At 37.2% G+C, this 25,709-nt stretch overlaps 1 protein-coding gene across 6 annotated transcripts in view; it reads right to left on the reverse strand.

Moving 5' to 3' along the window:
• STXBP5L (syntaxin binding protein 5L) overlaps window positions 1–25,709 on the reverse strand; it is a 212,417-nt gene that overhangs the window by 57,994 nt on the left and 128,714 nt on the right. For all 6 annotated transcript variants that reach the window (XM_076348424.1, XM_076348414.1, XM_076348405.1 and 3 more), the window contains exons 11-17: window positions 24,278–24,350; window positions 22,782–22,929; window positions 21,094–21,161; window positions 19,819–19,859; window positions 16,280–16,497; window positions 12,102–12,274; window positions 3,402–3,527 (exon numbers count right to left, since the gene is read on the reverse strand). In XM_076348424.1, coding sequence (XP_076204539.1) covers window positions 3,402–3,527; window positions 12,102–12,274; window positions 16,280–16,497; window positions 19,819–19,859; window positions 21,094–21,161; window positions 22,782–22,929; window positions 24,278–24,350 — 847 coding nt within the window. The remainder of the gene's footprint in view (window positions 1–3,401; window positions 3,528–12,101; window positions 12,275–16,279; window positions 16,498–19,818; window positions 19,860–21,093; window positions 21,162–22,781; window positions 22,930–24,277; window positions 24,351–25,709) is intronic.

Raw genomic sequence — 25,709 nt, forward strand, 5'->3', positions numbered from 1 at the left:
GTTCACACTAAAAATGAGCCATGCACTCACCTCCACCTGACTCTTCTTACTATAGCTCCAAAATACCTTAAAGGAGATATATAAATTTGTGTGTGGAAAAACAATAGGGAAAAAGAGAAGTAACGAGATGGAGGAAGGAGAAGCAGGGTAGACAGAACATTTTCCTCTGTTGTACCTTTTCTTTTGCTTCCATTATAAAAAAGAGGGTTCCATATAGCAGATAGAAAAGGTAAAGGGTGAAATAAGGTGAGTTTTTCTTATTTGTCAAACTGGCAAATTAAGGCACCATCTACAACAGTGGCTCAAATTCTACCGGTTGTTACTACACCATGTTTTCTACCCTTGATGTAACACTGACTTTAGTACAGCATCTATGGAAACGCTATGAACATTTTTCCCCATTGACTATTCACTGATCTGTAGCTTAAGCAGCTACTAATATACACCAGCTTAAAGTGCGTACAAATACACTTTTATTTGGCAATATTTTGTGCTTATGTGGAAAGATCATAAGGTGCACTGAGGAATAAACTCCATGTTTTATGAATGTAGAGTAGTATCTGCTTCAGAAATTACTACAGCCTGTTTTGCTTAATAGAAGAACAAAATAATTTTTAGAGAGTTTCCCTGGGACAAAAAGGAATGCTGTCACATTTGCCAGAAGATCATTCTGTGCAAAGTTTTATATGTCTTCATGTTTCTTGACACAAATTGACTGATAAAGAACAGTAAAAAATTATTTTGCTATTTGTTTTTTTCATCCTTGTATATTGCTTTAAAGCATATGTTAATAGGCATTGTCAGAAAAAGGATATTGAAGTAAAAAAGATTACTAGTGTAAAGTGTGACAGCAATTCCTGTGTTCATAAGTCCCTGTGTTCTAAGTGGAGAAGAAAAATAAAGGAATAAAAATGACGAGTGTCAATCTCATCTGTTAATACTTTAGGCCACAAAAATTATAGCCATCTACATTTTGAAAATGATTAACCTGAGATTTATTAATCTTGGAAAACATGAGTCACAAGAAGAGCTAGTGATCATACACTCTGTGGTCAGCAAATCCACAAAACGGATCATCACTTCCTGGTCTGTATTTTTCTAAACTTCCCTAAGTTCACACATAAGCATGGATATAATATTTCTTATACCTAGAAAAATTACTTTACCAAGAAAAATCAGAAATGGCTCATTAATATTATAACACTTCTGAGGAATGATAAGAAAATCTAGACAGACATTACTGTTAACAAGGCTTAAGATAAATTGCTAACATCCAAGTCTTTATAAAATCAAATACAAAATAAGCACAATGAATTTACCAATTCTGAGTGATGAACAGAATTAGTTGCTAGGAGATGTTATATTCTGTGGGTATCTTTCATAGAAATGTCATAAAATCCTCATCAGACATTTCTTGAGAATTAATATGTAGATTGGCTGAAAATTTTTATCACATGAGCTGGTAATAAACTTTCAAAGACTGCTTTCAGTCCAACAGAACATACTTTAAAACAAATTTATTATTTGTATTTAACCTTGTAGATCTTCAGCTGTAATCGAAGCATTCTGTAAATTTTTCTTTTCTACTTTCATAACATAAAGAAGGTTTTTGATGATTCATTTCAACAGAAATGAAACAGGTGTTAATACTTCTAATTTGTAGCTTGGTACTGTTAAAAGTAAACAAAGTACATTAAAAAAAAATTCACAATGTCTGAAGCCTTTTATCTTTGCTGGGGATAAATTTTTTTTTATATCTCGCTTTAGTCCTGTTTCATGGCTGCAGTAACATCAGGGACACTAAGTTCCTATTATTTGTAATATACAGTTACAGAAATCAAAGTAATTAAAAGAATGCTGGAAGTAGACACTCCAGAACACACTTACTATCCTATGCCTTCCTCCTCATTAAACTGATTATTATAGGAAAAAAAAATTAGGCAAAAGATGACTCAAATAACCCTACAACTAGCATGGCAAAAATGAGATATCCTCAAGCTTTATGCTGAAGTGGCACAGTTTTTCCACAATGTGAGGCTAGATAAACAGGAGAAATCTAACGTATTAAACAAAAATTCTGATGAAAGATAGGATTGTACCTTGTTATAGACCCAAGGAAAAAGTTGAGAGAGACAAGAGAGAGGGAGAGAGAAGAGACTCTGCAGAAGAAATTTAAAGAAATAGGCCTTTCTTGGGTAGCTTTTGTAGGAAAGTTAAATTTAGGTTATTGGGCTATTTTATGGATACATACATTTATTTCTGAAACACTCATGTACTTAGTATATGGTGTTTTAAAGGAGGCTGTCCTGTAAACTATTACTGCTCCTAGAGAAGGAAACAATTTAAAACATTTAGGTACATTTAGGAAACCACTGTGAGTACTAGGAGAACTGCAACCTGTCAGAGTAGTTTACAAGTGAGAAAATGGTGTGATTATTCCTGAAGTCAGATGCTGCCTTGAGGCCTGAGACCTGCAAGGGAGCAAATCAGGCAAAACCCAACAGTTTGCACAAGTGACAAATGCATCTAGCTATGGTAAAACAAAAGAAACTTGTAGAGTTCATGAATAGGAAACTGCCTGGAAATTCAGGCCAAAGACTTGACAAAACAGCCTCCAAATGACAATATTTTTGCACAAATGTAAAGTCTCTGCATAAAATTTCCAAAGTCTCTGAAGAGAGTCAAGTGACACTGAAAATCAGTAGGAGTCAGACACCTAACACCCATTACAGCCTATAGTTTTTATTGGAGTAACACCTCCTATAGGGAAAACCATTTTAATGTATCTGGGCGACTCTCAGTGAGAGAAAACATTAAAAATTAGCAAATAAATTGAACCTGAGGAAAAAAATACACACAGATACACTCACTTTCATTTCCATACAGAATTTAGCATTTGAATGTTCCTTATTCAATTTTCAATTTCAGGTCACTGGTTCTCTTGCAAACAGAGATTAGCACAGACATAGAATTGCTGTTCTCAGAAGACAATTTCCAACTAAGATACAATGTCATGATAAATGACATTTAACACTTAATCACATCACCATTGTCTATGAAATGTATTTCACCTTGGTGATCCTTTCAAAATAACTTTAAAAATTACAGATTTGAAAGGTAGTTAGATTTTATTTGAAAGGATGAACAGAATAATATGAAAAGATTCAGTCTTTTAAATAGGAATAGTAAAAATATAGGCAAGAATGTCAGTTTAACATCTCATATTACAATCTTTATGTGAGTTCAAATAATTTTTCCCCAAGAATCTGGGTTATAGCACCTTTTGATTATTTTTACTCTGACTTTAATTGTCTGCAGGAAACTTCAAAGTATAATTGGAAAATACATGATTTAGTGCAATAAACAATAAATCAATGCAACCTGAATTTTGAGTTACTTACAGTCCATAAGCAGAGTTTACAGCAAGACTGGTAATCTGCTGTGGAGGCTCACCATCCACCCACACCAACTGAATAACAAGATCTGCTTGGTATCCAGGAGGCATTCGCACAGGTCGAGTCTTAACGCTAAGAAGAAGAGGTACAAAATAAGAACAAACAAACAAACAAACAGACTGGGCCACGAATAACAACTGCTTCTCTTGAGAAAATACTAGTGAAGCACAATCCCTTAATAAGTCCAGAGCAGTACCAGCATACTGTGCATATACCCATACATTGAGACCAGGCATTCCAATCAGAATAGGGATATTTTGGAGGAATTCCAGATTTTAACTTTCATTTCTGTTGTAGAAACAAATCTGAAAACTTCAACATTCCCTACAAGAGAAACTCTGGAGCAGATGTAGGTGGGGGTTAATAAAAATAATTTTTGCTTAATCATTTTGCTTTGATCTTCCTTTTTCAGAATATTTTCTTACACTATATAATGCACACTTAAAAATCATCATGAATCAACTTAAGTGGAAAACCTAAAATACTTTCTTCTGAAACTTTGAAACAGGACATTTCTGTATTTTTGGAACTTTCTTGCTCTGAAGTAAAGCACGACAGAACAATGCAAAGAGGAAAGAGAAGATGAGAAGTTGTACCTTTCTGTAGTGGTCCTCACCATTGTATATTCAAAACTTACAGACTTGACAATTCTATTTGTCCATCCAGTGCAAACAAGTCCTGTTTTCTTCTTACGAGTATAATTACCTAACATGTGATCTGGTCTTAATGAATGAATGCTTCCTACATAAAATCTGATATGATTATTAACACCTTTTCATATTCTTTTATGGCAAGTTCAGTGACTTGCAAAGCAGGTAGTGAAGGTGTACATGTTAAGGGGGAGTGTAGTAACGGAACACTTCCGTATGACTTCTTTATGTGTGTTCTTTACTGGTAGAACTTAACTTGATGATACACTGAAAGAAGATATTATGCAATAATAGCAATTCTTTGAGGAATTCATGTTATTCATTAGTACATTCACACTGTAGGTAGCATTTTTACTGTAGCTGTAAATGGTGAGACTGCTTATATTGCAGCCCTCTGCACACAGTCATAATAGAATGGTCTATCACATATAATCTTCTATCCCTGTGAAAAATAGTACCTGAAGAAAGACTAAGAATCAGGAGAGGAAGGAGAGCAGCTAGTTAATATAGACATGGACAATTCTGAAGAACTGCAATTTTTGGCACATAATATTTCTTTCTGCTGTAAGCGCTTCTCTATACGTATATCTCTATCATAAATAACTTAAGCAATATTATCCTATGTACTGGATCTTACAGAAGAGATCTTTGATGACTCTGATGATGCAGACTATCTGCTGAACGTGACTATGACGTGACTCAGCAAGCTTTCCAAGCAGCCCTGGCCCATACACCTGAAAAGATGATGGATCAGATTGGAAATAATCCAACTAATTTCTATTCAGAAGCAAGTAAATAAGCACTTCTTTCAAGAGGGGATATTCAAACTTATCATTCAATAACCAGGGCTATCAGTTTTTTTGTAGCTACACTGGCTGCATCTGTTGGGATGGAGGCCTTGGTTGCAAATAGGGCTACTGGAAATCTTGGAAAATTGAAGATAGATGCAGAAAACTGAAGTAAAATGAAGTCAAACATAACCATTGAATGACAACACGGCAAAACTTCTGAATGAGATAACTCCAGTAGCACAACTGACAATGTACAAAGCAAATAGTGCTCTAACTCTGACAGAAGTTATGAAGAACGGAGGATTGCACAATACGTCTCACATTTTTATGGTTTGATATAAAGCATGAGAAAAGAATGGACATGGATGTACCTTATGACACAAAGAGATAAAATCTCCAGCTCGGTGTTAGCAGTACAGGCACTTGAAGATACATTTTGGAAAAGTTCTTAAAGCATAATGCCTATTTTGTTAATAAGACCTTAATATCTGTGGTGGGTTAACCTCGGCTGGCTGCCAGGTGCCCACCCAGCCGCTCTCTCACTCCCCCTCCTCAACAGGACAGGGGAAGAAAATAAAATGAAAAAGCTCGTGGGTTGAGATAGGACAGGGAGATCGCTTACCAATTACTGTCACAGGCAAAACAGACTCAATCTGGGGAAAATTAATTTCATTTATTGCCAATTAAAAATAGAGTAGGAGAGTGAGAAATTCTTTGAAAAGACAAAACGAAAAACACCCTCTCCCCACCCCTCCCTTCTTTCCAGGCTCAGTTTCACTCCTGACTCCTCCACCCCCTCCCTCACCCCAAGCAGCACAGTGGGGATGGGGAACAGTGGTTGCGGTCAGTTCATAACACTTCGTGTCTGCCACTCCTTCCTTATGCTTTTCCCCTGCCCCAGTGTGGGGTCCCTCCCAAGGGGTACAGTCCTTCAGGAACAGACTGCTCCAGTGTGGGTCCCTCACGGGCCACAGTTTCTGCCAGAAAACCTGCTCCTGAGTGGGCTCCTCTCCATGGGATGCAGCTCCTGCCAGGAGCCTGCTCTGATGTGAGCTCCCATGGGCTGCAGGGGAACAACGTTCATCACCATGGTCCTCTCCACAGGCTGCAGGGGAATCTCTGCTCCGGTGCCTGGAGCACCTCCTCCCCTTCCTCCTTCTCTCATCTTGGTGTCTGCAGGGCTGTTTCTCACATTTTTTATCACTCTTCTCTCTCTCACAGCTGCTGTGCAGTGTTTTGCCCTTTCTTGCACACGCTTTCCCAGAGGCACCACCCTCTTGGCTGAGGGGCTCAGCCATGCCCGGCGGTGGGTCCATTGGAGCTGGCTGGAACCAGCTGTGTCTGGCACAGGGCAGCCCTGACCTCTCCTCACAGGGGCTGCCCTGCAGCCCCCCCCAACACCTGGGCACCTGCACCTGATACAACATCTTTGATAACTACCTTTTCAAAATACATTCACACCCTGTCTCGAATTGTTTAACCATTTCAGTAACACAGTTTATGCTGTACTGCTTATATTTTTATTGTAGAGGGTTCACTAACCTTGCCAAGCCTTTCCCTTATTTACTATTTAATGAGAAAGGCATTCCTCATCTATCTTTCTAAATGCATTTCCTTAACAGTGGCTTGGCAAACTATTTGATTTCTTTTGCCTGTCCTACTGTTCAGACCTTACATATCCATTTATCTGGAGCAATTATCAGCCACTCGGCTCAGATCTTGTCATAGGAAGACATGACAGCACACTTCAGCAAGCGGGATGCTTTTTGCCATCCTCCTCTTCCTCCCTCTTGATTGTCCAGGACCAGCTGTGAGAACAGACATCCAGGACAGGGGTCTGGACTACCACTCCTCCCTCACCTGCTCAGGGTTGCTGCAGTTGCAAGAGAAAAAGGACACAGACACAATCTTGACCCAAACTGGAAGGGAATCTCATTGTGACAACGTGTAAATAGTGGAGATGAACAGCACAACATATAAATAGTGGAGACGAACAGCACTTTATCTGCCTGGTTAGAGACAAGAAAGTAACCACTTTTATTTTCTTGCATAAGGAGCCTTATTATCCATGATTGGTGAAAGACTGCAACAGATACAGCAACATACTACAACTCTAGCATGCCAAAAAATGATGAGAGCCAAAAGGTGGTGCTGGCAGTAGTGAGATAAGACTTTCCAAAGTGCGGGTTGACCAAACCAGAGTAAGCACATGGTGTAGCAGGGTTGCACAAGACACCTTGTTGGAACTAATACATGGTTGTGTCAAGCCTGAAGAGAGGAAGCAGCAGAAACAGGAGCTGGTACAAGTGAAGCACCAGCTGGTGCAGCTGGTGAAAGAGCTAAGCAGTTCATTGTTAGATGTGTGATGCCTTTCACAATCACCTGCAACTTTCTCAGGTCCTGCAGCCTCCTCAAACTCCATAGCCCTATCAGAGTACACCTATTATACCTGAGGATATGGGGTCACATATCTGGGTATCACATATCTGGATATCACAGCAGAATATATGCAGCGTTTCAGGATAAGGAATGAGACCTTCACTTGGATCTTCAAGACATAACCATCTCCTCTCCCCTTCATGACCCTGACCTGCTCCTAGCTTTTCCCCTCTCTGACTGCAGAAGTACATAAGTTGTGTGGCAAGGTTTTGGTAGTGGGGAGCAGGGGGCTGCAGGGGTGGCCTCTGTGAGGAGAGGCCAGGAGCTGCCCTGTGCTGGACACAGCCCCATTCTAGCTGGTTCCAGCTGGCTCTGCCACAGACCCATGGCAGGACACAGCTGAGCCCCTCAGCCAAGCTGGTGGCACCTCTGGGAAAACATATTTAAGAAAGGGCAGAAAATGCTGCCTGGGAGTAAGGAGTGCGGAAAAAAAAGAAGTGAGAAACAGCCCTGCAAGCACCAAGGTGAGAGAAGAAGGAGGAGAGGAGGTGCTCCAGGTGCGGGAGCACAGATTTCTCTGCAGCCCATGGAGAGGACCATGGTGGAGCAGATATCCACACTGCAGCCTATGGAGGACCCTATGGTGGAGCAGGTGGATATTTCCTGAAGGAACTGCAGCTTGTGGAGAGCCCACACTGGAGCAGGTTTATCCTGAAGGACCGTACCCCATGAGAGGGACCCCGCACCAGAGCAGGGAAAAGTGTGAGGAGGAAGGAGCAGCAGAGAGGAGCTGTTACGGACTGACCACTACCACCATTCCCCATCCCCCCCTGCACTGCTCAGGGTGGAAGAGTTGGTAATGAAGGAGTGAAGCTGGGAAGAAGGGTGGGTGGAGGACAGGTGTTTTAATTTTTGTTTTTGTTCCTCACCATCCAACTTTATTTTAATTGGCAATAAATTAAATTACTTTTCCCCAAGTTGAGTCTGTTTTGCCTGTGACAGTAATTGCTAAGTGATCTCCCTGTCTTCATCTCAACCCATGAGCTTTTCCATCTTATTTTCTTCCCCTTGTCCTGTTGAGGAGGGCAAGTGACAGAGCGGCTGGGTGGGCACCTGGCAGCCAACCAAGATCAACCACCACAGTTGGCGATAGCTTTGTATTGTTGTTTTCTATTAACAGCAAACCTCTGCTCAAAGTTTTGCACTTTCTTACCTGTTCTGCTGGCACTAAAGCTTTGCCCTTTCCTTTGTTCATAAGATACATATCCATGAGCATTTCTGAAGTGACACTATCCATAAGCTTAATGAAGCCCTGGATTACCCAGGAGTATTCGGGGTGAGAACAAAGGGACGAACATCTGTGAACCCAAGCTGCTAAGGGAGAGGGGTCTTTTCAGACTGGGGAAAATTGAAACTACAAACAAGAGTTGTATACAATGAAGATGTATTCTTTTCAAACAAACTTCACAGCAAGCAGAAGCTGAATATTTTATACAAATAGTCCTCCAGAGTATCTTTTGTGATGGGGCCCTTCCACTTCTTATGTCTGTGGTTAAGCCTTTAAGAGGCATACTAGTGGCGGTGTTTCCATCTTGCACCCCATTTTCAGTTTTCAGCTCCTGCCCTTAAAAATGTTATAAAAAATATAAAACAGGTAAATGAAATCCAAGAAGTTAGACTTAAGTCTAATGCCCTTTCAGCTGAGCAGACGTACTTTCCATCCATATTTTTTAATGAATAACTGATGATGTGGAAGAACACAAGAGTCAAGCACACTGCTATGGTGAGTTCCAACAAATATCTGTCGAGGCAATGCGTTTATCCTTTTCTTCTTCTAAACAAACTACCATCAGGCTGATAATGGCTGAAGAATTAATTCTGGTCTACTAATACACGTTTTTATTAAGAAATTACTTTTCCAATGTGTTTTTAACAACATGCTGAAAAAATTAGAGAACTTGAAGTGCCTTCTAAGTTTTCTCTCAGATTGTTGTTACCTGAGCAAAAAAAGTAAACACCTTTCTCTCTCTATTTTTCACTGCAAATTTGAGGATCTTCTTTGCTAAGATGGATGTTATTTCACAGGGATTTTCCTAAGCGTAGAATAAGTTGTAGTTGGTGAAAGACCATAAAACTGGAGTAAAATAATTTCAGATTTCATGATTCGGTTTGTCATTCCCATGTTCCTGTAACACCTTCCTCTTTAAGGATGTTTGAGCCATTTCCCTGGTTTCACTAACCATCTTGCTTGAACAGTAATGTTGATATTTAGTTCTTCACCTTGTTTTGGATTGCTTTTTTTGAAGTGTTTATACTATAAGCCTAAACAGACTGCAGGCGTACGCACAGAAGGAATGTAGATATTTCAGTGATTTCCTTGACATGTTCTTGTTACGCTACACTGAATTTGGTTGTTGCCAAGTTTTGGTTTTTAGTTCTCTTCATGAGATAATCACAGACAGTTCTTTATCATTTTGGAGCTACTTGGAGCTACTGTCAAAACCCTTGATTGACCTAATTTTGGGATGATACTAAAAGTCTGGGAACAAAGACTTACATTCTGGGTACAGCTTTTTGGTGACAGTATTTACATCAAAAATATTTATCTGGATAATCACAAATACATCAGTTTCTTATGTTATTATAGCTGCATATTTGATTATAAAATCTTCTGAAATAAGTAAGAATAATATTTATTCCACACTGCTGCTTGCCTCTCTTGGTAACATTTACTTCTGATTTCAGAAAAATGCCAAGTTTTCATTACTTCAGCCCCTTCAATCACTTGCTTTCTAGTACCTATTCGCAGACACAAACACATTCAGTCATCCTGACTGCTGACCAGCAAAAATGATGTAGTGTGGACTGCCACCCATTTTCCACAACAAGGTTGAGAAGCAGATATGAAAGTAAACACAGTGAGGCCAAGATTAAAAGCTAGTCTGTATATAAAATTTTATGTGGATTATCAGATTCAAGGCCAGGTTGGATGGGGCTTTGAGCAACCTGGTCTAGTGGAAGGTGCCTCTACTCATGGCAGGGGGGTTGGAACTAGATGATCTTTGGAGGTCCCTTCCAACCCAAACCATTCTATGATTCTATCAATATAGTTCAACTTGTGCACTCACCCTCCATGTGTAGGTGGCTGCAGCTTTACGTTATTATCACTGTAGCTTAGATTCTGTACTGCTGCCCACCTGAATGACTTGCATATAAAATCAACAGCATCATCCAGGTCTCTACTGGGTTTTCTGTGCTTCCAGCAGTACTTTCACCTTATCACCATAATTCTGCTTAGAACAGAAGTTTTTTGACAGAAAAGGAATGTGGACCTGGTTAGGGTTTGGGGGAAAAGTGTGGATATTTATATGCTTTTCCCTATTAAAAAGGATGAGAGTGTACACAGTATACTTTTATATAAATGTAAGAGGGAGTATGCCAGCAGTTCTAGTAATATAATTACTTTGACTTTGAAAAATCACTTCTCTCTCAAAATAAGTTTACATTTACTTTGTGTAAAATGGGACAAAAATCAGTTGGCCAGCTTAATGTGAGATTATATGGAATTAAGCAAACTCCTAAAAACTAACCAGCAGAACCTCTACTGGTTCATTACAGCTTTTCTGCCTCCAAGATCAACAATTCCTCTCCTCCCCAGACCAAATCAAATAAGAATCCCTTAAGGGAAAATCTTAGCCACTGAAATAATCAATTGCATTCTTGCTGATTTCAATGGCATAAATAGATTTCACATTGGCATATTTTTAATAACTTCTCTCTGCCTCTGCTATTGATTTTCATGGTTTATATTAATGACTAACTGAGGTCTGAGGTTCAACTGCCTGACTGAATGAGGTGGACAAATGAACAGGATGCCAAAAAATACTGTTAATTTTGCAAGTACAATGTAATGATATTGCTTTTAAATGCTAATGCTATTTTCAGGAGCTCAACAGCCCAAAGTATCTGCAAAGTCAGGCGATGTTCATTTAAACTGCTTTTGAAATAATTGAGATGTTTAAAATATTTAATAATAATTAGACTGAAATAATAATGAGTTCACTAAAACGAGAGCAATTGTTATCAGCAGCGCACTATCATTGCTGGGAAATTACAGTTTATGGAGTTTTGTACAGAATTCTGTTTTGAAACTATTCAAACCCATAATTTATCTGCCTTATTAGTAAGAACATATTAATCTACTCCAAGCAGTGGCAATGTGTACTCTAGCAGACAACAATTTGCTTCTTTCTAAAGATTAATCATATATACACTTCCACACAGTGCAACTGTTTCATAATTGTATATTTTAAAGGTTGTTTCATGAGTATGAACACAGTTTCCATCCCTTACACACCACAGAACACATATACTTCTTTTACAAAGAAAGATTTTAGTGTTATACTAATTAATCAAGGAGGGAAAGCTTTGCACATGTCTGCTTTATGGAAGTCTCTGTGAACTCAAAAAAAAAAAAAGTTCCTCAGAAATTCCTTAATTTATTCTGTGGTGCTTGTATTCCACTCAAAACTGTGGGTATGAGATGAAGATTTACTCCTAGATCATACTGGAAAATTACAGTCAAACCTTTACTGTAACAGTTTATCTTCTCCATACTTACTTGTATCCTTTTAAAATCCCTTGTTAATTATTTTGCCTTAATTCTTTTGTTTGTTCCATATTCTGGTTTCTTCTCATTTTGTGTTGTGTACATTAAGAAGATTAAACAGATTAACCTCTTTTTCTTGATAGTTAACTGATTGTTAATACAATAGATAGGAATGCTTTTTAGAAAGATAAATCTTTGAACAATGGCGTAGACTTACCTAAGACATGGGATACTATCCTTCATCGTTCCTTCACATGCTACAGTGTTGGTACTGCCTGAAAGGCTCTTTAAAGAAGGAAGCTGGGAGGAGGCATCTGGAAATGGAGGAATTATTTCCGGTTCAGGAGTAATGACATCTTCTACTTCATACTGAAGTCGTACCTCTAATGACTTAAATAAATAAAAAGCTAAGTTATAATTTAATAAAAAAAGCTGCTCAAAGTTCTGTTACTTTCAAATAAATATCAGTAAGCCTTTTTTTTTTTAAATAAACCCCCACATTTATCATTATCATTTGCAGGCAAAGAATACTGTCATTTGTTATTTATACAGCCTAACAGCAACATCAGATAGGAACTAGTCATCTACCCTATGCTGATGGAGAAATACATAGGTATATTCTTCCAGTGCTGACTTTGATTCAAGCCTTTCATTGTAAGTGAAAGGCAAGAATAGAACTTTCCAGCATTTATTATGAAAAGAGAAGTCAATCATCCCCAAATAAATAATATTTCAGCATAAGAAGGCATCATTCAGGATAAATATTATGAAAATTTTCTGCCTATTGTCTGTTATCTTTTTCCTAAGCAAATTCATTAAAAGAACGATCATCAACTCTGCCTCCTTATTGCTAGTACAACAGAGTCTCTACAAGACAGGTTTTAGCCAGTATGCAGAAGCCTGACAGTGTGGGTAGTACTGATGAACAAACTTCATTTGGCCATAGGCGGGGGTCAGGAAATCGGAGATAACGGCACAAAGAGTTCCGTATTCCTTAGCCTGAGCATGAGTTTGGCAGATTCTAGAAAGCAAAGTTAAAACCAGTTACCTTTTGCTTTCCTTCAGGGCTCTCTAAATAGGGAAAAGGAGACCAAACAGGACCAACCACCCTTCAATTCTTTCCACTAATTCAGGAAACCTTAACTGAAGGACTCCAAAACACAGGGGAAACTGGACAGGGAGCTCAAATCTATGCAAGTAATCATCTCAAAGAATTACAGTAGATATTGGGCAATTCTTTCTACCTCATGAATTGTCCAAGGAGATCCCTATTTTGAAAAGAATAAAAAACAAGGTACAGCCCTCAAAGAGATAAGGTCTTGGGATTACTAGCTGAATAGTAATTTCAGTGCTGGTACCTTGAAGTGATCAGAAGCAATTGCAGATTTAGACACTGCAAACTCTGCCTTAGTTAGTGATCTCTCACTGAGACATCATCTGTACCAGAATGGAGATGACAGTATTAAGAAAATACCTAAGTTTTATGAGAATTGGGAGATAAAGATCAGTACTGAAGACTCTCCTGTTTCTCAACCATTGTGTTAAAACACGTAAGATTTCAGAACAAAGTGATTCTGCTCAATCGCAAGAGAAAGGGTCTTTTCTCAAAATTTCACTTTTGTTTTCTCCTTGCAAAATGCATGGATATTTTTTGCCTGAATCAGCTAAGAAACCTACGGACAACATTTGCCTTCAAAGACCAATGAGTGAAATATTGAGTTCAGGAAAACCTAATCTTCTGGAAGTAATTGCTGCTGACCGAAACAATTTATAATGCTGTTTAATCTTCACGCAGGACTGGAGTAACTGTTGAAGTGTATGTTCTTCTGCTTGCCATGTTAGAAGTGCATCATTCTTCTTTGGATGTTTTTCTTTGTGTCTTCCTTTTTCTACTAAAATTAATTTTGTTAAGTTCTCGCTACCGTCCATTTGCAGAGAGAAGGAAAAATTTAGGCTAATAACATGGCTGTGAATTTTTTTTATGTTTTGGTCCCTGCTTTGACTGGACCTTGGAAGGGGTACAGACCTGTTGTACCAATTTATTTTGACACACGGTAAAGATCTTTTTGGAGGATCCCATCACAAGGTTCATTGATTCTCCTTTCTACATTCAAACTAGTGTAAACTTTTTTTCTGTGGTTCTTCTCAAGAGCTTCGAAGAGGAGCTTCACTGAGGAAAGACTGATCACTGAGAAAGTGATCATATTTAATAGATACCTAGATATCCTTTTGTGACAGGATGGAGAAAGCAACAACAACAACAGCAAATGCTTTTTACATAACTGCATGGCAATGACTCCAAGGTTGGATATGAAGCAGAATTTGTCTCATGCATACTACTTGCCTCCAGAATATGATATGGAATTATGCAAATACTACTTCTATTGAGGAAATCCCAGGCACAGTCTATGCCTGTAAAGCATATTCAGCAGCAGACTTCCCTGCTACATGGAGAAACCTTTGAGTAGCCTCCATGCTTCCCATTTACCACAGCAATAACATTACAAGACTGACATCAGACAGTCAAACCAACATGGGGTCCTTAAAATGCTGGGATTTATAGATTGAACTCAAGGTGAGTTCAGGCTGGCTGCTAGAGAAGGGAGGACACTAAGTGCTAGAACTTGGGCTCGCCTCAGGCAGAAAAGAAATCCTGAGACTGACCAGCTCAGTCTCAGTATAGACAAAGCCAGACAGCCTAAAGTCAGGTACATATTCCAACAAAGACTCCCATACTTTTTATTAAACCCACCCCCGCCATTTAAGAGTGAAGACCTGAATGCTTGCAGCAAAAATGTGAAAACCAAGAGATGAGGCCCATCTCACGGATGCACAAAACCCAGGGGAACTCAGTGACTATGCCATCAAGATTAGATAATATTAAAGTAACTCTTCAGAGAACAATTCCTCATATAAATGCTTCTTAATTACAGATGAAATCTGAGAAACTATTAAATTGCACATATTATAACACTTCAGAAAACTACCAGTTCTGATGCAATTCAGCCATAGAAGTAAAAGACGTGAAAATAAAGAAATTAAATGATAGGTAATAAAAGACAAGGTGCACTTGCTATGGAACAATGTAAGAACACTGAAATGTAGTAATTTTAGCAGCATTATACATGAGCTGGTCAGTAATGTGAAATTACTGTTCATTAGTTTTAAAACTTTCCTGAAAGGACACATTCAGCTAGCTTAATAATTGCCTCTGGGGGGAAAAAATGAGAGAAAAACAACAGAACAGCTATAGGTAATGAATTTCCTTACCAGATGGCACATGGCTACAGGCCAAAAATGACACATGTTTTTGCCAGGCTAGAACTATAGACTTTCTAAAGCACATTAAAATAGCATCAAAATGAAAAGAACTGTGATCGGGGAAGGTGGAAAATGAAAGGGAAATTTTGGGTCAGCCCCTGGGGTTTGTTGAGAGCTGGCAGATGCAAAGAAATACTTTCTGGTAAGAGAGTGTCTTGAGTTGCAAACTGTTCTCCAGCACCAGAGAATGGCAAGCCTGAAGGAGAGGCAGTCATGTTTAGTTTGGCTTTGCCTGAAGAGTAGTCTGCTGTTAAACTTTAGACTTAAGAAAGAATATTTTACGTCATAAATGCTGTTCAGCCACACTGTTAGCAGTGGTTGTGGCTCCTGTGCAAAAATGCAAGGTTTAAACCAAAGTCAGACTTGCTGTACAGCAATGATAAGTACAAGGTGATTGCAGTGCAGTTAAAAGAACATGAACTGTATGATTCTACCTGAAATAAGGTGATTGCTTAAGACATGAAGACAGAAAAAGGAGTATTTGAACAGGATAGAGCAACAGAAAGCTTAGGAAAATATCAAGTGCTTAGCCATAAATAGTGTGGCATTTCATAGAGTGTCCATTTTTAGGGAAACAAAGTCAGCATAAGCCAGAAAAAAAATCAACTCTTTATTTTGTTAAAGCCAGTGATAATTTTCAGTCCCCTTGTGGTACAAACACTATGAACATAAATTAAAGAGATAAAATACTTGAGTTAAAAAGAGCATTATTATGTACGTACACAATGTACATTATCTGATAAAAACATACAGCAGCCATTATTTTTAGAGCAGGTAAGTACAACAGAGATTTACCGTATCTTAAAGTCTCAAAAGCAAACTATGTCTAATAGTAACAAACAGCACAGATTTCAAAGGAAAAAAACAGAGTTGGCTCCCAAAACCTCAGATTTTTGTCACTAACTTAAGTAGGATCAAGATTTCACTCAAAATGTTTAAAATGGAATGTCCCTAAACCTATATTTATACAGCTTGATATTAATTTTATTCAAGTATGTGAGCACAGATACAGCAAGGCAATTTGATTTAAAAATTATGTTCTTTTATAAGAGAGTAAAATTCTGAAGGACTTACTGCAATTTCAGTATTTACTTCATGTTTGCTGAACCTGTAAACAACCACATATGCAGAAACTCCTGCCACACAGAAAATTCGGCTTTCAGGACACCAGTACATCATCTGAACAGCAAAAGGATCTTCTTCCACAATCTCAGCTGTTGCTTTTCCTTCTCCCAGTTTCTGTTTTTCAAAGACCTTTGATGTTTTTAATTTGTACAACATCTGTAGAGTAACTGGAATATATTGAAACATATAAAAAAATACTGACTAACATGAAGCAAATCAGTTATAAAATGCCTCAGTTCCCATTTTCTTTTCAGTTGTGGCATAACAAAGAATCTTATGAAAGCCTAAGAGGAGAAGAAGATGGGTATTACACAACACAGATAATATTCTGGTACATAGTACTGGTAAGATACATATTTAATATTTCCAAAACGGATATTTGTCTGTGAAATACTTCTTAGTACTTTCTGGGACAGGATGTCAAAGGTGTATGTTAACCATTATGTCCATAATTAGGCTTATACTCAATGTTATATAGAGACTCCGATAATGCTGCTATTTTCCAAATGAGATGTGAAACTAAGATTTCATTTGTCTGAGGTTATTGTCTTGCTAGAATGTAAAGACTGTATGGCACTTCAAGAGAAAACATTAAGAAAGTATTCTGGTAGCCTGGGCAACAAAGACTTTGTGAATGAACAGGACGTCTAAAATGTTTTGAATTTCTTGACTAACAAGTAAATCTGTATTTATACCTGTATATAAAACCTTAATATCCAGAAGCCTTTGTCAAGACTAGAACTCCACTGCAGTGAATTCTGGAGGTAAAGGAGGGATTATAATTAACCCCATTTTGTTTTATTGACATTCCTCCCTGTTTTTTACTACTTTTACATTAATTTATCAGTGGCATTAATTAATAACTGCATAAGGTCAGAAAAAGTCAGTCAGGCACAGCACCTATAAAGGTGTGTATATACATAAAGGCAAAGCGGTTACATAGAATCATAGAATACCTCGAGTTGGAAGGGACCCATAAGGATCACATATGTTAGTGTAATTGTGGTAGATCAGTCTAGCTAGCTAGTGTAACAAGACCAACAAAAAGATGGAAGAACGGTGTTTTAGTTATGTAACTGGAGGACGAACACAGCAAAATTACATTTTCATTTTGCAGTGCAGATATATTGCAGGAGTTTTAGCATGTAACATTTTTTATATTTTTAAAAGTTTTAGCATATAAAATGCTACAAAATTTTCACAAATTACAGCAAGTGTTTCTGTAATGAATATATAATTCTTCCTGCCTTCTGCAGCAGTGGAAGAGGCCTCAGGATGCCCTTAGTCCCAGTGGCAAATCTAGAGTGGCACTTCAAATCAGACATCATGGGTCCATGCATACTAGGATTGGAAGAATTACAGAATCATAGGGCACAAGTACAAAGCCAGACTCTCTATGCTTCTGTGAATTACTAGGTACCATCTGCACAAGGGCAAATAAGAAACAGCAATGGCTTTTGAGCAAAGATACCTTTGGAAAACTGCTTCAGTGGCCTAGCAATTCCCTGTCTCCCACAAATCTGTGCTTTCAGATACAAAATTACACAATTAAAATATGTCTCAAAGCAAAGTATTTTGTGCCTTCAAATACCAGTAAGATATTATGTTTGCTATGAAATCTCAAACAAAATTTGAACTCCATTAAAAAAAGTTAAGACCTTGTAAATAATAAAGCTTTGTAATAATTAAAACCTTGTAAAGAAGTACCACCAAGTACAGCACCAGTAACTCAGTACATGCCCTGAAAAGCAGGACTAAGACCAGGACATCAGAGATGCACTGAAAGTACCATTACTGTTGAAGGGATTGTGAATATTCACGATCATCTAAGCTTTTACCGCTAAGAAAAATTCCTACTGCAGCATGTACATACTGATTAGTGGGTTATGTTTATATTCCCTGTGAGAAGTTTTTTCCTTTCCCCATTCCTGCCAGAACTATAGAAGAAATGACTAGCACACTGATTCCTGTGCAGTGTATACACTAAATGCTTTGGGGTCTTGCAACAGTCTGTATTGTTTCACCCTAATTTTAATGCCTGCGTTTGCACATTCTTTGTCAAGAGCGTGCACAAGGCAAGGTCTAATGCCTCACACTGCTTCTCTAAATAAAAGTCATTATCCTATTTTTGTTCAAATTAAAGCACTCTCAAACTTCTGTCTTTGCAGATAAACTGTTGACCTCATTAGAATTTTTTTCTTTTTGGTGTTCACAGTAACTTGAAAATGCTGCAAGATGTAAACTCCAAGCAGCATGTATCTGTTTTTCCTCCATTTCCAAATAGACAAATCATATAATAGAAAAAGAACTCCTAGTCATGTTCAGTTGACATGCCTATGTAAAATTCCTTTGTGAAATGAGGCTTTGGAAATCCTAATTTTCTCTGTCCATCCTGATGAGTGAAAATATTTGGTATTAGGCAAAAAGAGAACTACCTGACAAAGTCATCAGGTTTAGCTGACATAAAAATCTTGTAAACATTCCCCATACTTTGCTGGAAATGGTAGCAGTATTAATCATTACAATTCTGTGGCACAACGTGGAAGTAGCAGGTAGTTTAAGTATCTCATACTCCGTGTTCTTGGCGACCATTACTGACTGGTTATTAGGGTCAAATTAAATCTCTCTATGCCTAACATTTCATACAGAAGTTTCTCACACACTCTTTTCTTTAAGAGACTGATACTTCATAAAAGAGATATTCTACCCAGGCATCCCTGTACCACAGAAGAGACAGAATAGAAGGCAACTCTACTGCAACTTTTGTTAAGCACAGTCACATTATTTGAACCAGAATATTTTAGCTTTCAACCAAAATGTATGTATATTTTTAATAAATATACTTTACTAATAAGTACCATATGTATTTTCTGTAAGGGAAAATGCTGGGTTTTTATATGTGTAGTTATAGCTAGAATGTATGGAACAAGTATTTGTTTTCCTAGCTTTTTCCTGCTAGGATGAATGGAAATGCTTCCCAATTATTTCCTGGAACTTGAGACTGGACAAGAAAAGATTTAGGTCTTCTCCACCCTCACCAGATTAGACATGTATTGAGAAGTATTATTGTATTTTAGTATTTTATTTTTACTTAGCTGTAAAAAAGACTATATTGTACTCAGAATAGAAGAGACATGACAACTGGAACTGAATATTAGATCTAATTGAGCCCACTTTTTTATACATACAACAAGATTATGCCCTAGGGATTTTTTACCAACACTTCGTCCTTCACAGGTTTTGGTATGTTGGATCTGGAGTTTTTGTTCCTCTTACAGACTTTCACTCTTTTCTCTCTAATATACCTCATTAGCAGTGTTTTTTTTCCTAATTTAATAAAAATTTGCTTAATTTCACCTCATTATTCCTAATTATATCATCCCCGGTATTACTACTCATACTGTTAAATATCATGTTTTATATATATGTGTGTGTGTGTGTGTGTGTGATTTGTCAGCATTATATAAAAGTGAACTTTAGAAACTTACTGGCAGAAGCATCCCAAAACTTTACTGATCCATCTGCATGGCTTAAAAAAATATAAAAATTAAATGTGTTAAAACAAGATGCAATTCTAAAAACATCTTCTACTTTCAGTGAGTGATAAACATAAGCAAAAAAACCATATCTTGCTCATGTGGTAACTCTCCATACCTTACTGACAATATATAATGATATATATACTAACTATAAGAAAATATTTTGTTATTAGTTTGATTTGGTTAATAAAATACTTTTTCATGCATTTCCTACAGAAAACTAAGCTCCCAATGAATTTTAAGATCGCAACAGCAAGAAATTAATTCCCATACTAATGACAAGTTTAAGTTACAGCACTTTTGGCTTTGCAGTGGGCCAGCATCAAGCCTACGCACTCTAAAAATGCCATGTATAATGAACTTTGAAAAGACAGAGGGTAACTTCATTTTGCTTACTACCTTACAGCTGTGTTCTTTTTATTAACATAAAATCATCCCCGAAGTAAAGCTGGAGAAAGGAGACATTTCTGTTTAAAATGAGAATAATCCCTTCATCACCTTATTGGTACTATTGCACACATCATAATGTTACTTTTTAAAAACAGGTGTATCATTGATATTATAGCAATATATTGCTATGATCAGCATGGCTGAGACCAGAAGGAAACACAGAGTGCATCATAGCTGAATAGCTTCTGTTTTACAGCATGGCCCCTTGAAAATCCATCAGGCATTGCTCACGGGGCTTCTACTGCAATCTGAGCCTTTCTATGCCTTTTTGCTATGGGGCTGTCTCTCCACTCACAAGGTAAAATTCATCCCAGTGCACCACACCCTCACTAATGCTGGGGTATTAAAATGAATTCCCAAACTGTCCCCAGATACAAAGTCCCCAGAAGGTCAAAGGACAACAGCTATAGAAGAACAGCTGTTCCCCTTTTTAAAGCTATTCTCTATGCCCTTCAAGGCCAAAATATTTTCTTGTAATGGATTCTGCTTTCCAAAGGCCCCATCTTCACAGGTATATAGACTTGCTGTCTAACACTGGGGCCTCAAATGGTAATTCTTAATGGTAGTTCACCCCTGAGTACAAAGTTCTATTTTCTACAGCAAATGGGAATTTCTGTGGTGACTCTGCACAAGGGAGAAAAACTACATACCTCAAATGAAGAGGCCAGGATATGCATACTCTGTGAAGGGTCAACTCTTATCTATAGCTAACCCACAATCAAAAGCTGTAGACACTAACATTTTAAAAGTACCAATCCTCAGTTTCATTCTCACCCTGTAATAATGATTTCGGGATATGTCTGAGCTCCAAGGTTCCATGCTCCGCCACTGATAGGCCACTCCTAAACAAACAACAAGAGTACAGAGATCACAACTAATTCTGATGAATCCTGCTTCATTAATTTTTAAACTCAGGAGTAAGCAACATCTTCCTCCAAAAGGCAATACAACTCATAAAAGGAACAAAAATATGTAGCATTCAAGGCTTTTAAAGCTTACTAACATTTTTATATTATCAATTAAGGCTTTTGAAACTTAATAACATTTTTATGTTATCAATTAAAGTTCTATGTTTTTAAAATATTTCTGCACAGCTGACACTCAACAATCCAAAATAGGAACTAGAGGAAAGAGTAACAAACAGTTCTGCTACTCTTTTCAGATTGCTTGACTCTTGGAGTTTCTATAGGACACTGAATAGGCTGAGACTCTATTTTGAGGATGAAGACTACTGAAGAAGCTGGCCCAGGAACAAATATCTGAGCATGATGCCACGAGATATGAGATAAGGGAATGCAACTTTTACAGAACATAGGAAATCATCATCTCTTCTCTGCTTTTTGTTTACTAATGGCAAGACTCCCATTTTCTTCCTTGGTCTAGGCTGGTAGAGCGAAATGCTGGTGTGTGCCTAAAGCTCGATATGTATGGATACAGGACACAGGATGTGGAGGACGACATATGTGCAGAGTGGATGAGGACGTGTGCAGAGTATAAGTGGGTGGAAAAAAAACCGCGAGCACAAACTGGTTATGTGGATATACGGAATGGATGCTTGTGGGTACAGAAATGGGTGGGTGGCAAAGAGTGGCTACCTACATTCAGAGTGTATATTTGTAAGTGCACAAATAAAGCAAGGAGACAAGAGAGTGTGCAATGAATACAGGTAGGTGGTGAAAAGTTTGGGAAACTATGTATATGAGGTAAGGATAGATAAGCAGACAAATTCAAATAAGAGAAAAATAGTTTCTGAAGCACATTGCCTAATCAAGATCTATAAGAAGTAGATAGGGCCCGGTTTCTCAGTTCATGGAAAACAAGGCAGCTCCAAGGAGAATACTTTTGTTAATATGAATAGAAAACTGATGATGTCTGATTTTTTTACCCAATATTTTTTCTAATTTATTTATTATGATGGATTAGTTCTAGTCAAAACATAACCAGATTAATGCTTGTAATTTATAAAATAATTGCATTTCCTCTTTTTATTTCTGCAGCTTGTCCTATTTCTAAAAGCATTAAGACTTTGGTAGCTCAGTAAAATAATTATTAAAATCCCTATTTAATAAAAATCTCACAGACATGCTGTCAACCCTCACCTTTCACTGCAGCTCTTCTGCTAGGTTCTTTCAGTTATAATGTTTTCACTTTTTTCTTTGATAGCGATAACTTATCCATACAAATTTGAATTGTACACTGATGGATTTTCTTTAACTCAGTCTGATCTGGCATAACTTCAGCAGCCTAATGATTAAGTCCTATATAATGGTCATTAATGGTTGTGCTTAAGCAATGGTGTTTCTGAGGGACAAATACCAGGCTGTAAGCATGCTGCTAAACTGCTGGTTGGACCAACTTGAAAGTGATTATTAAAGAAGTAAAATGAAAATTGGTAAGATGTTACAAAAACATAGGTTGTACATCTGTTTTCTTTGTTTAAAAAAAATATTGGTTTTGTTTACCTTATTGCTGTATCCTTGCTTTTTATGTTTTGCTCCTACAGAATAGAGTACAGGAATCAAATCTGGAGGACAGTCCGCAAAATATTCTGTGCAGGTAACAGGTGACTCATGAATGTCAATGGGATACGGATTTTCAAAGATTGGAAAACTAGTTAAGGAAGACAATTTATTAGAAGCACTGTGACAAACTGAGCCATAGAAGAAAACATATTCTTATATTAAAGTGTATAAAAGAATCTAAGTAAAAAATTACTAATAAAGTACATTTTCCCTTATTTATTCAAACATATGTATTGTTTTTAATGTCAATAATAATGTGCAGTTACTCAAATAAAGATAAAAAAAATCCACTGCTGTGACAAGAATCCTCTTGTAACATAAATACCTATTCATGTGTATAGTTCCTAAGGCTAATAGGACTACTTATGTGAATGAGGATTAGGAACTAATTTTTCCCAACCTCTCAAAATCTTATTTATACAGAGGTAACACATTTTCTAGAAGCTTCAAGGTTCATGGATATGATATATACTGTGACCTAAGAACTACTTATATAACTGTGGATTTTATATTGAGCAGCTTAGCTTATTGGGTTGGTAGACTACTGATTCTACAATGAACAATTGCAATTACAGATGAAGTAGATCTCAGTTGATTTCTCACTTCCATCAGTTTGGACGGTCTGATAAGAAGGAAGGCCTCACTTCTGGCATATTACACAACATTATTCACAATTCAAAAATGTAGGAAATCTGGTTCCGATTTCAGTTACATCCATTTATATTGCTGAGATGATTTGAATTATTCTTGAAAGTAAGTGAGATCAGAATATGATTCACTTAAAATGTTTCAAGACATTAAGGGCAAAATCGGTTCCTAGTTATACCAGTGTGAATGTGGATCTACACTACTGGTAATGTTGGAGGCAGAACAAAATAAATAGAATCGGATTCTGCATTACATGATGTATAGTTCCTCTTTGATATGAAGATTGATTCTGATGTGAAAGAACTATTTGTCATTTAAACCAGCAACTGGATCATGAAATAATCCTGTAGATCCACTACAAATCAATGCCATTATTTATTAAGATACTTAAGTAAATACTTAAGTGGTAGTCCTTGTGGAGTCTAGTGAAGTTAGGCATGCATATAAGTAGTAGTTGAATCTGGTTTCCAAAACACACATTCAGGTCATAATTCAGCATGTGACCAAGTATTACTTAACTTCGATGTTGAGTGAATGTTTGAGGGCTATGCTGAAGGGACCACAGATTTAGATTTATTCCCAAACTTAAGAACAAATATTATCATAAGTTCCTGTTGATTAGCTGATCTTAGCTCTTAAGGTGGAGGTAAACATATAGAGTGAATTATTACCAAGAGTAAATGATTTTGGACAGTAAAATGACATTGCATGATAACATTTGGATTTTTATTATCATTTGCTGGACAGTTAAGATATACAAATAACTTTATATAAGACTTCATACTTACTTGCTTTGTGTCAGGTCAACAACAATGAGATCTTTTTCCAAAAGCACAACTACAGCATAGGGTTCTTGAAATTCTGTAGGCGAGGAATCAAGTATGAAAGACATGGAGTTCTCCTATTAGTCATTTTAAACAAGCAAGTCATATTTATGTTCTCTAAACATTCACAGTATATTAAACAAAAGTTTTGAGGTACAAATCCTAGACATATCCACAAACTAGATGTATCTGCAAACTAGGGCCAGACAGGAACAGAGAAATGACTTTTGGGCACTATTGCTGATCAACATATGTGCAAACTAGGGCCAGACAGGAACTGAGAAATGACTTTTGGGCAGTATGGCTGATCAACATACATAGCAGAAATAGAATTGGCATATTATAGCATGCCAGCATGATGGTATACTGAAAGTAAAGAAATAGAATATGACTAAGTTGTGTGTATCACTGTATTGCTGAATCCAATTATTATACAGAAAATGAATTTTGCTGTCCAGTAGTAATACTTCTACTGTATACAACTGTTCTTCAAAAACAGATTGTGAACAGCTGGTCCAGTCCACTTGATGATACACAATACCCTCATTTCCAAAGCAATTCCAAAGGAATATTCCAAAGGAATCCTGTAAGTCTGCTGTGTTCAATTCAGATACCGACACACTCCTTCCCGTACACTCTTTAGGAGATTATATTGTTTGTTTTTTTATTTAATGCTTTTTTAATGTTTATTTTTATCATAAATAAACAGTTAAAATGACAAATAAATGTTTCCCTTGATGCATAGGGTGCATTAGTTTACATAGGATAAAAATTATTTAAAAAAATATAAAAGTGAAATTACGACTCTCTTTTCAACAACAGCAAACCATTCCAGCATGTGCAAGCTCAGAGTACACTCTTCAGATGGCTGATACTAAAAGGCTGAGTAAATTGACAGCAACTGATTTACCTTCCTTTCAGGCCAGCTATGACTGCACATTATTTGTGGCCTGTTTTTATACAAGGCTATGAATAACACAGGTTAAACCAAAATTTTTAAATATTAGTGTGTGAGCAGGGGAAGGGGCTACCAAATCTTTGTACTGGGAAGTGTCACTGTATTTGACACAGTTAAATGAAGGCCCAAACTAACTTTGATTACTGAAAATTAAATTTTTATATGACATTGAAACAAATATACACTTTATTTTTGCTAAGTGTTTTTAATATGTATTTGATTTAGCTACATATAAAAGATTTATTTTACTTTTCTGCTTGATGGCTTAAAATGCTAAACTTAGTTTCTGTTTGAATTACAGCTTTTCTTAATTTACTCTCTGGAGTTTTCTGTGAATGTACTTCAGGATATGGTAGCCCCACAATATGCAGCAAAACACTTTTAACAGTTCAATTCAGGCTGAAGCGTAAGAACTTTTTTGCAGGTAAGTGATAGTTT

Source organism: Aptenodytes patagonicus, chromosome 1 (genome assembly GCF_965638725.1).
Source record: "Aptenodytes patagonicus chromosome 1, bAptPat1.pri.cur, whole genome shotgun sequence".
NCBI classification, from domain to species: domain Eukaryota; kingdom Metazoa; phylum Chordata; class Aves; order Sphenisciformes; family Spheniscidae; genus Aptenodytes; species Aptenodytes patagonicus.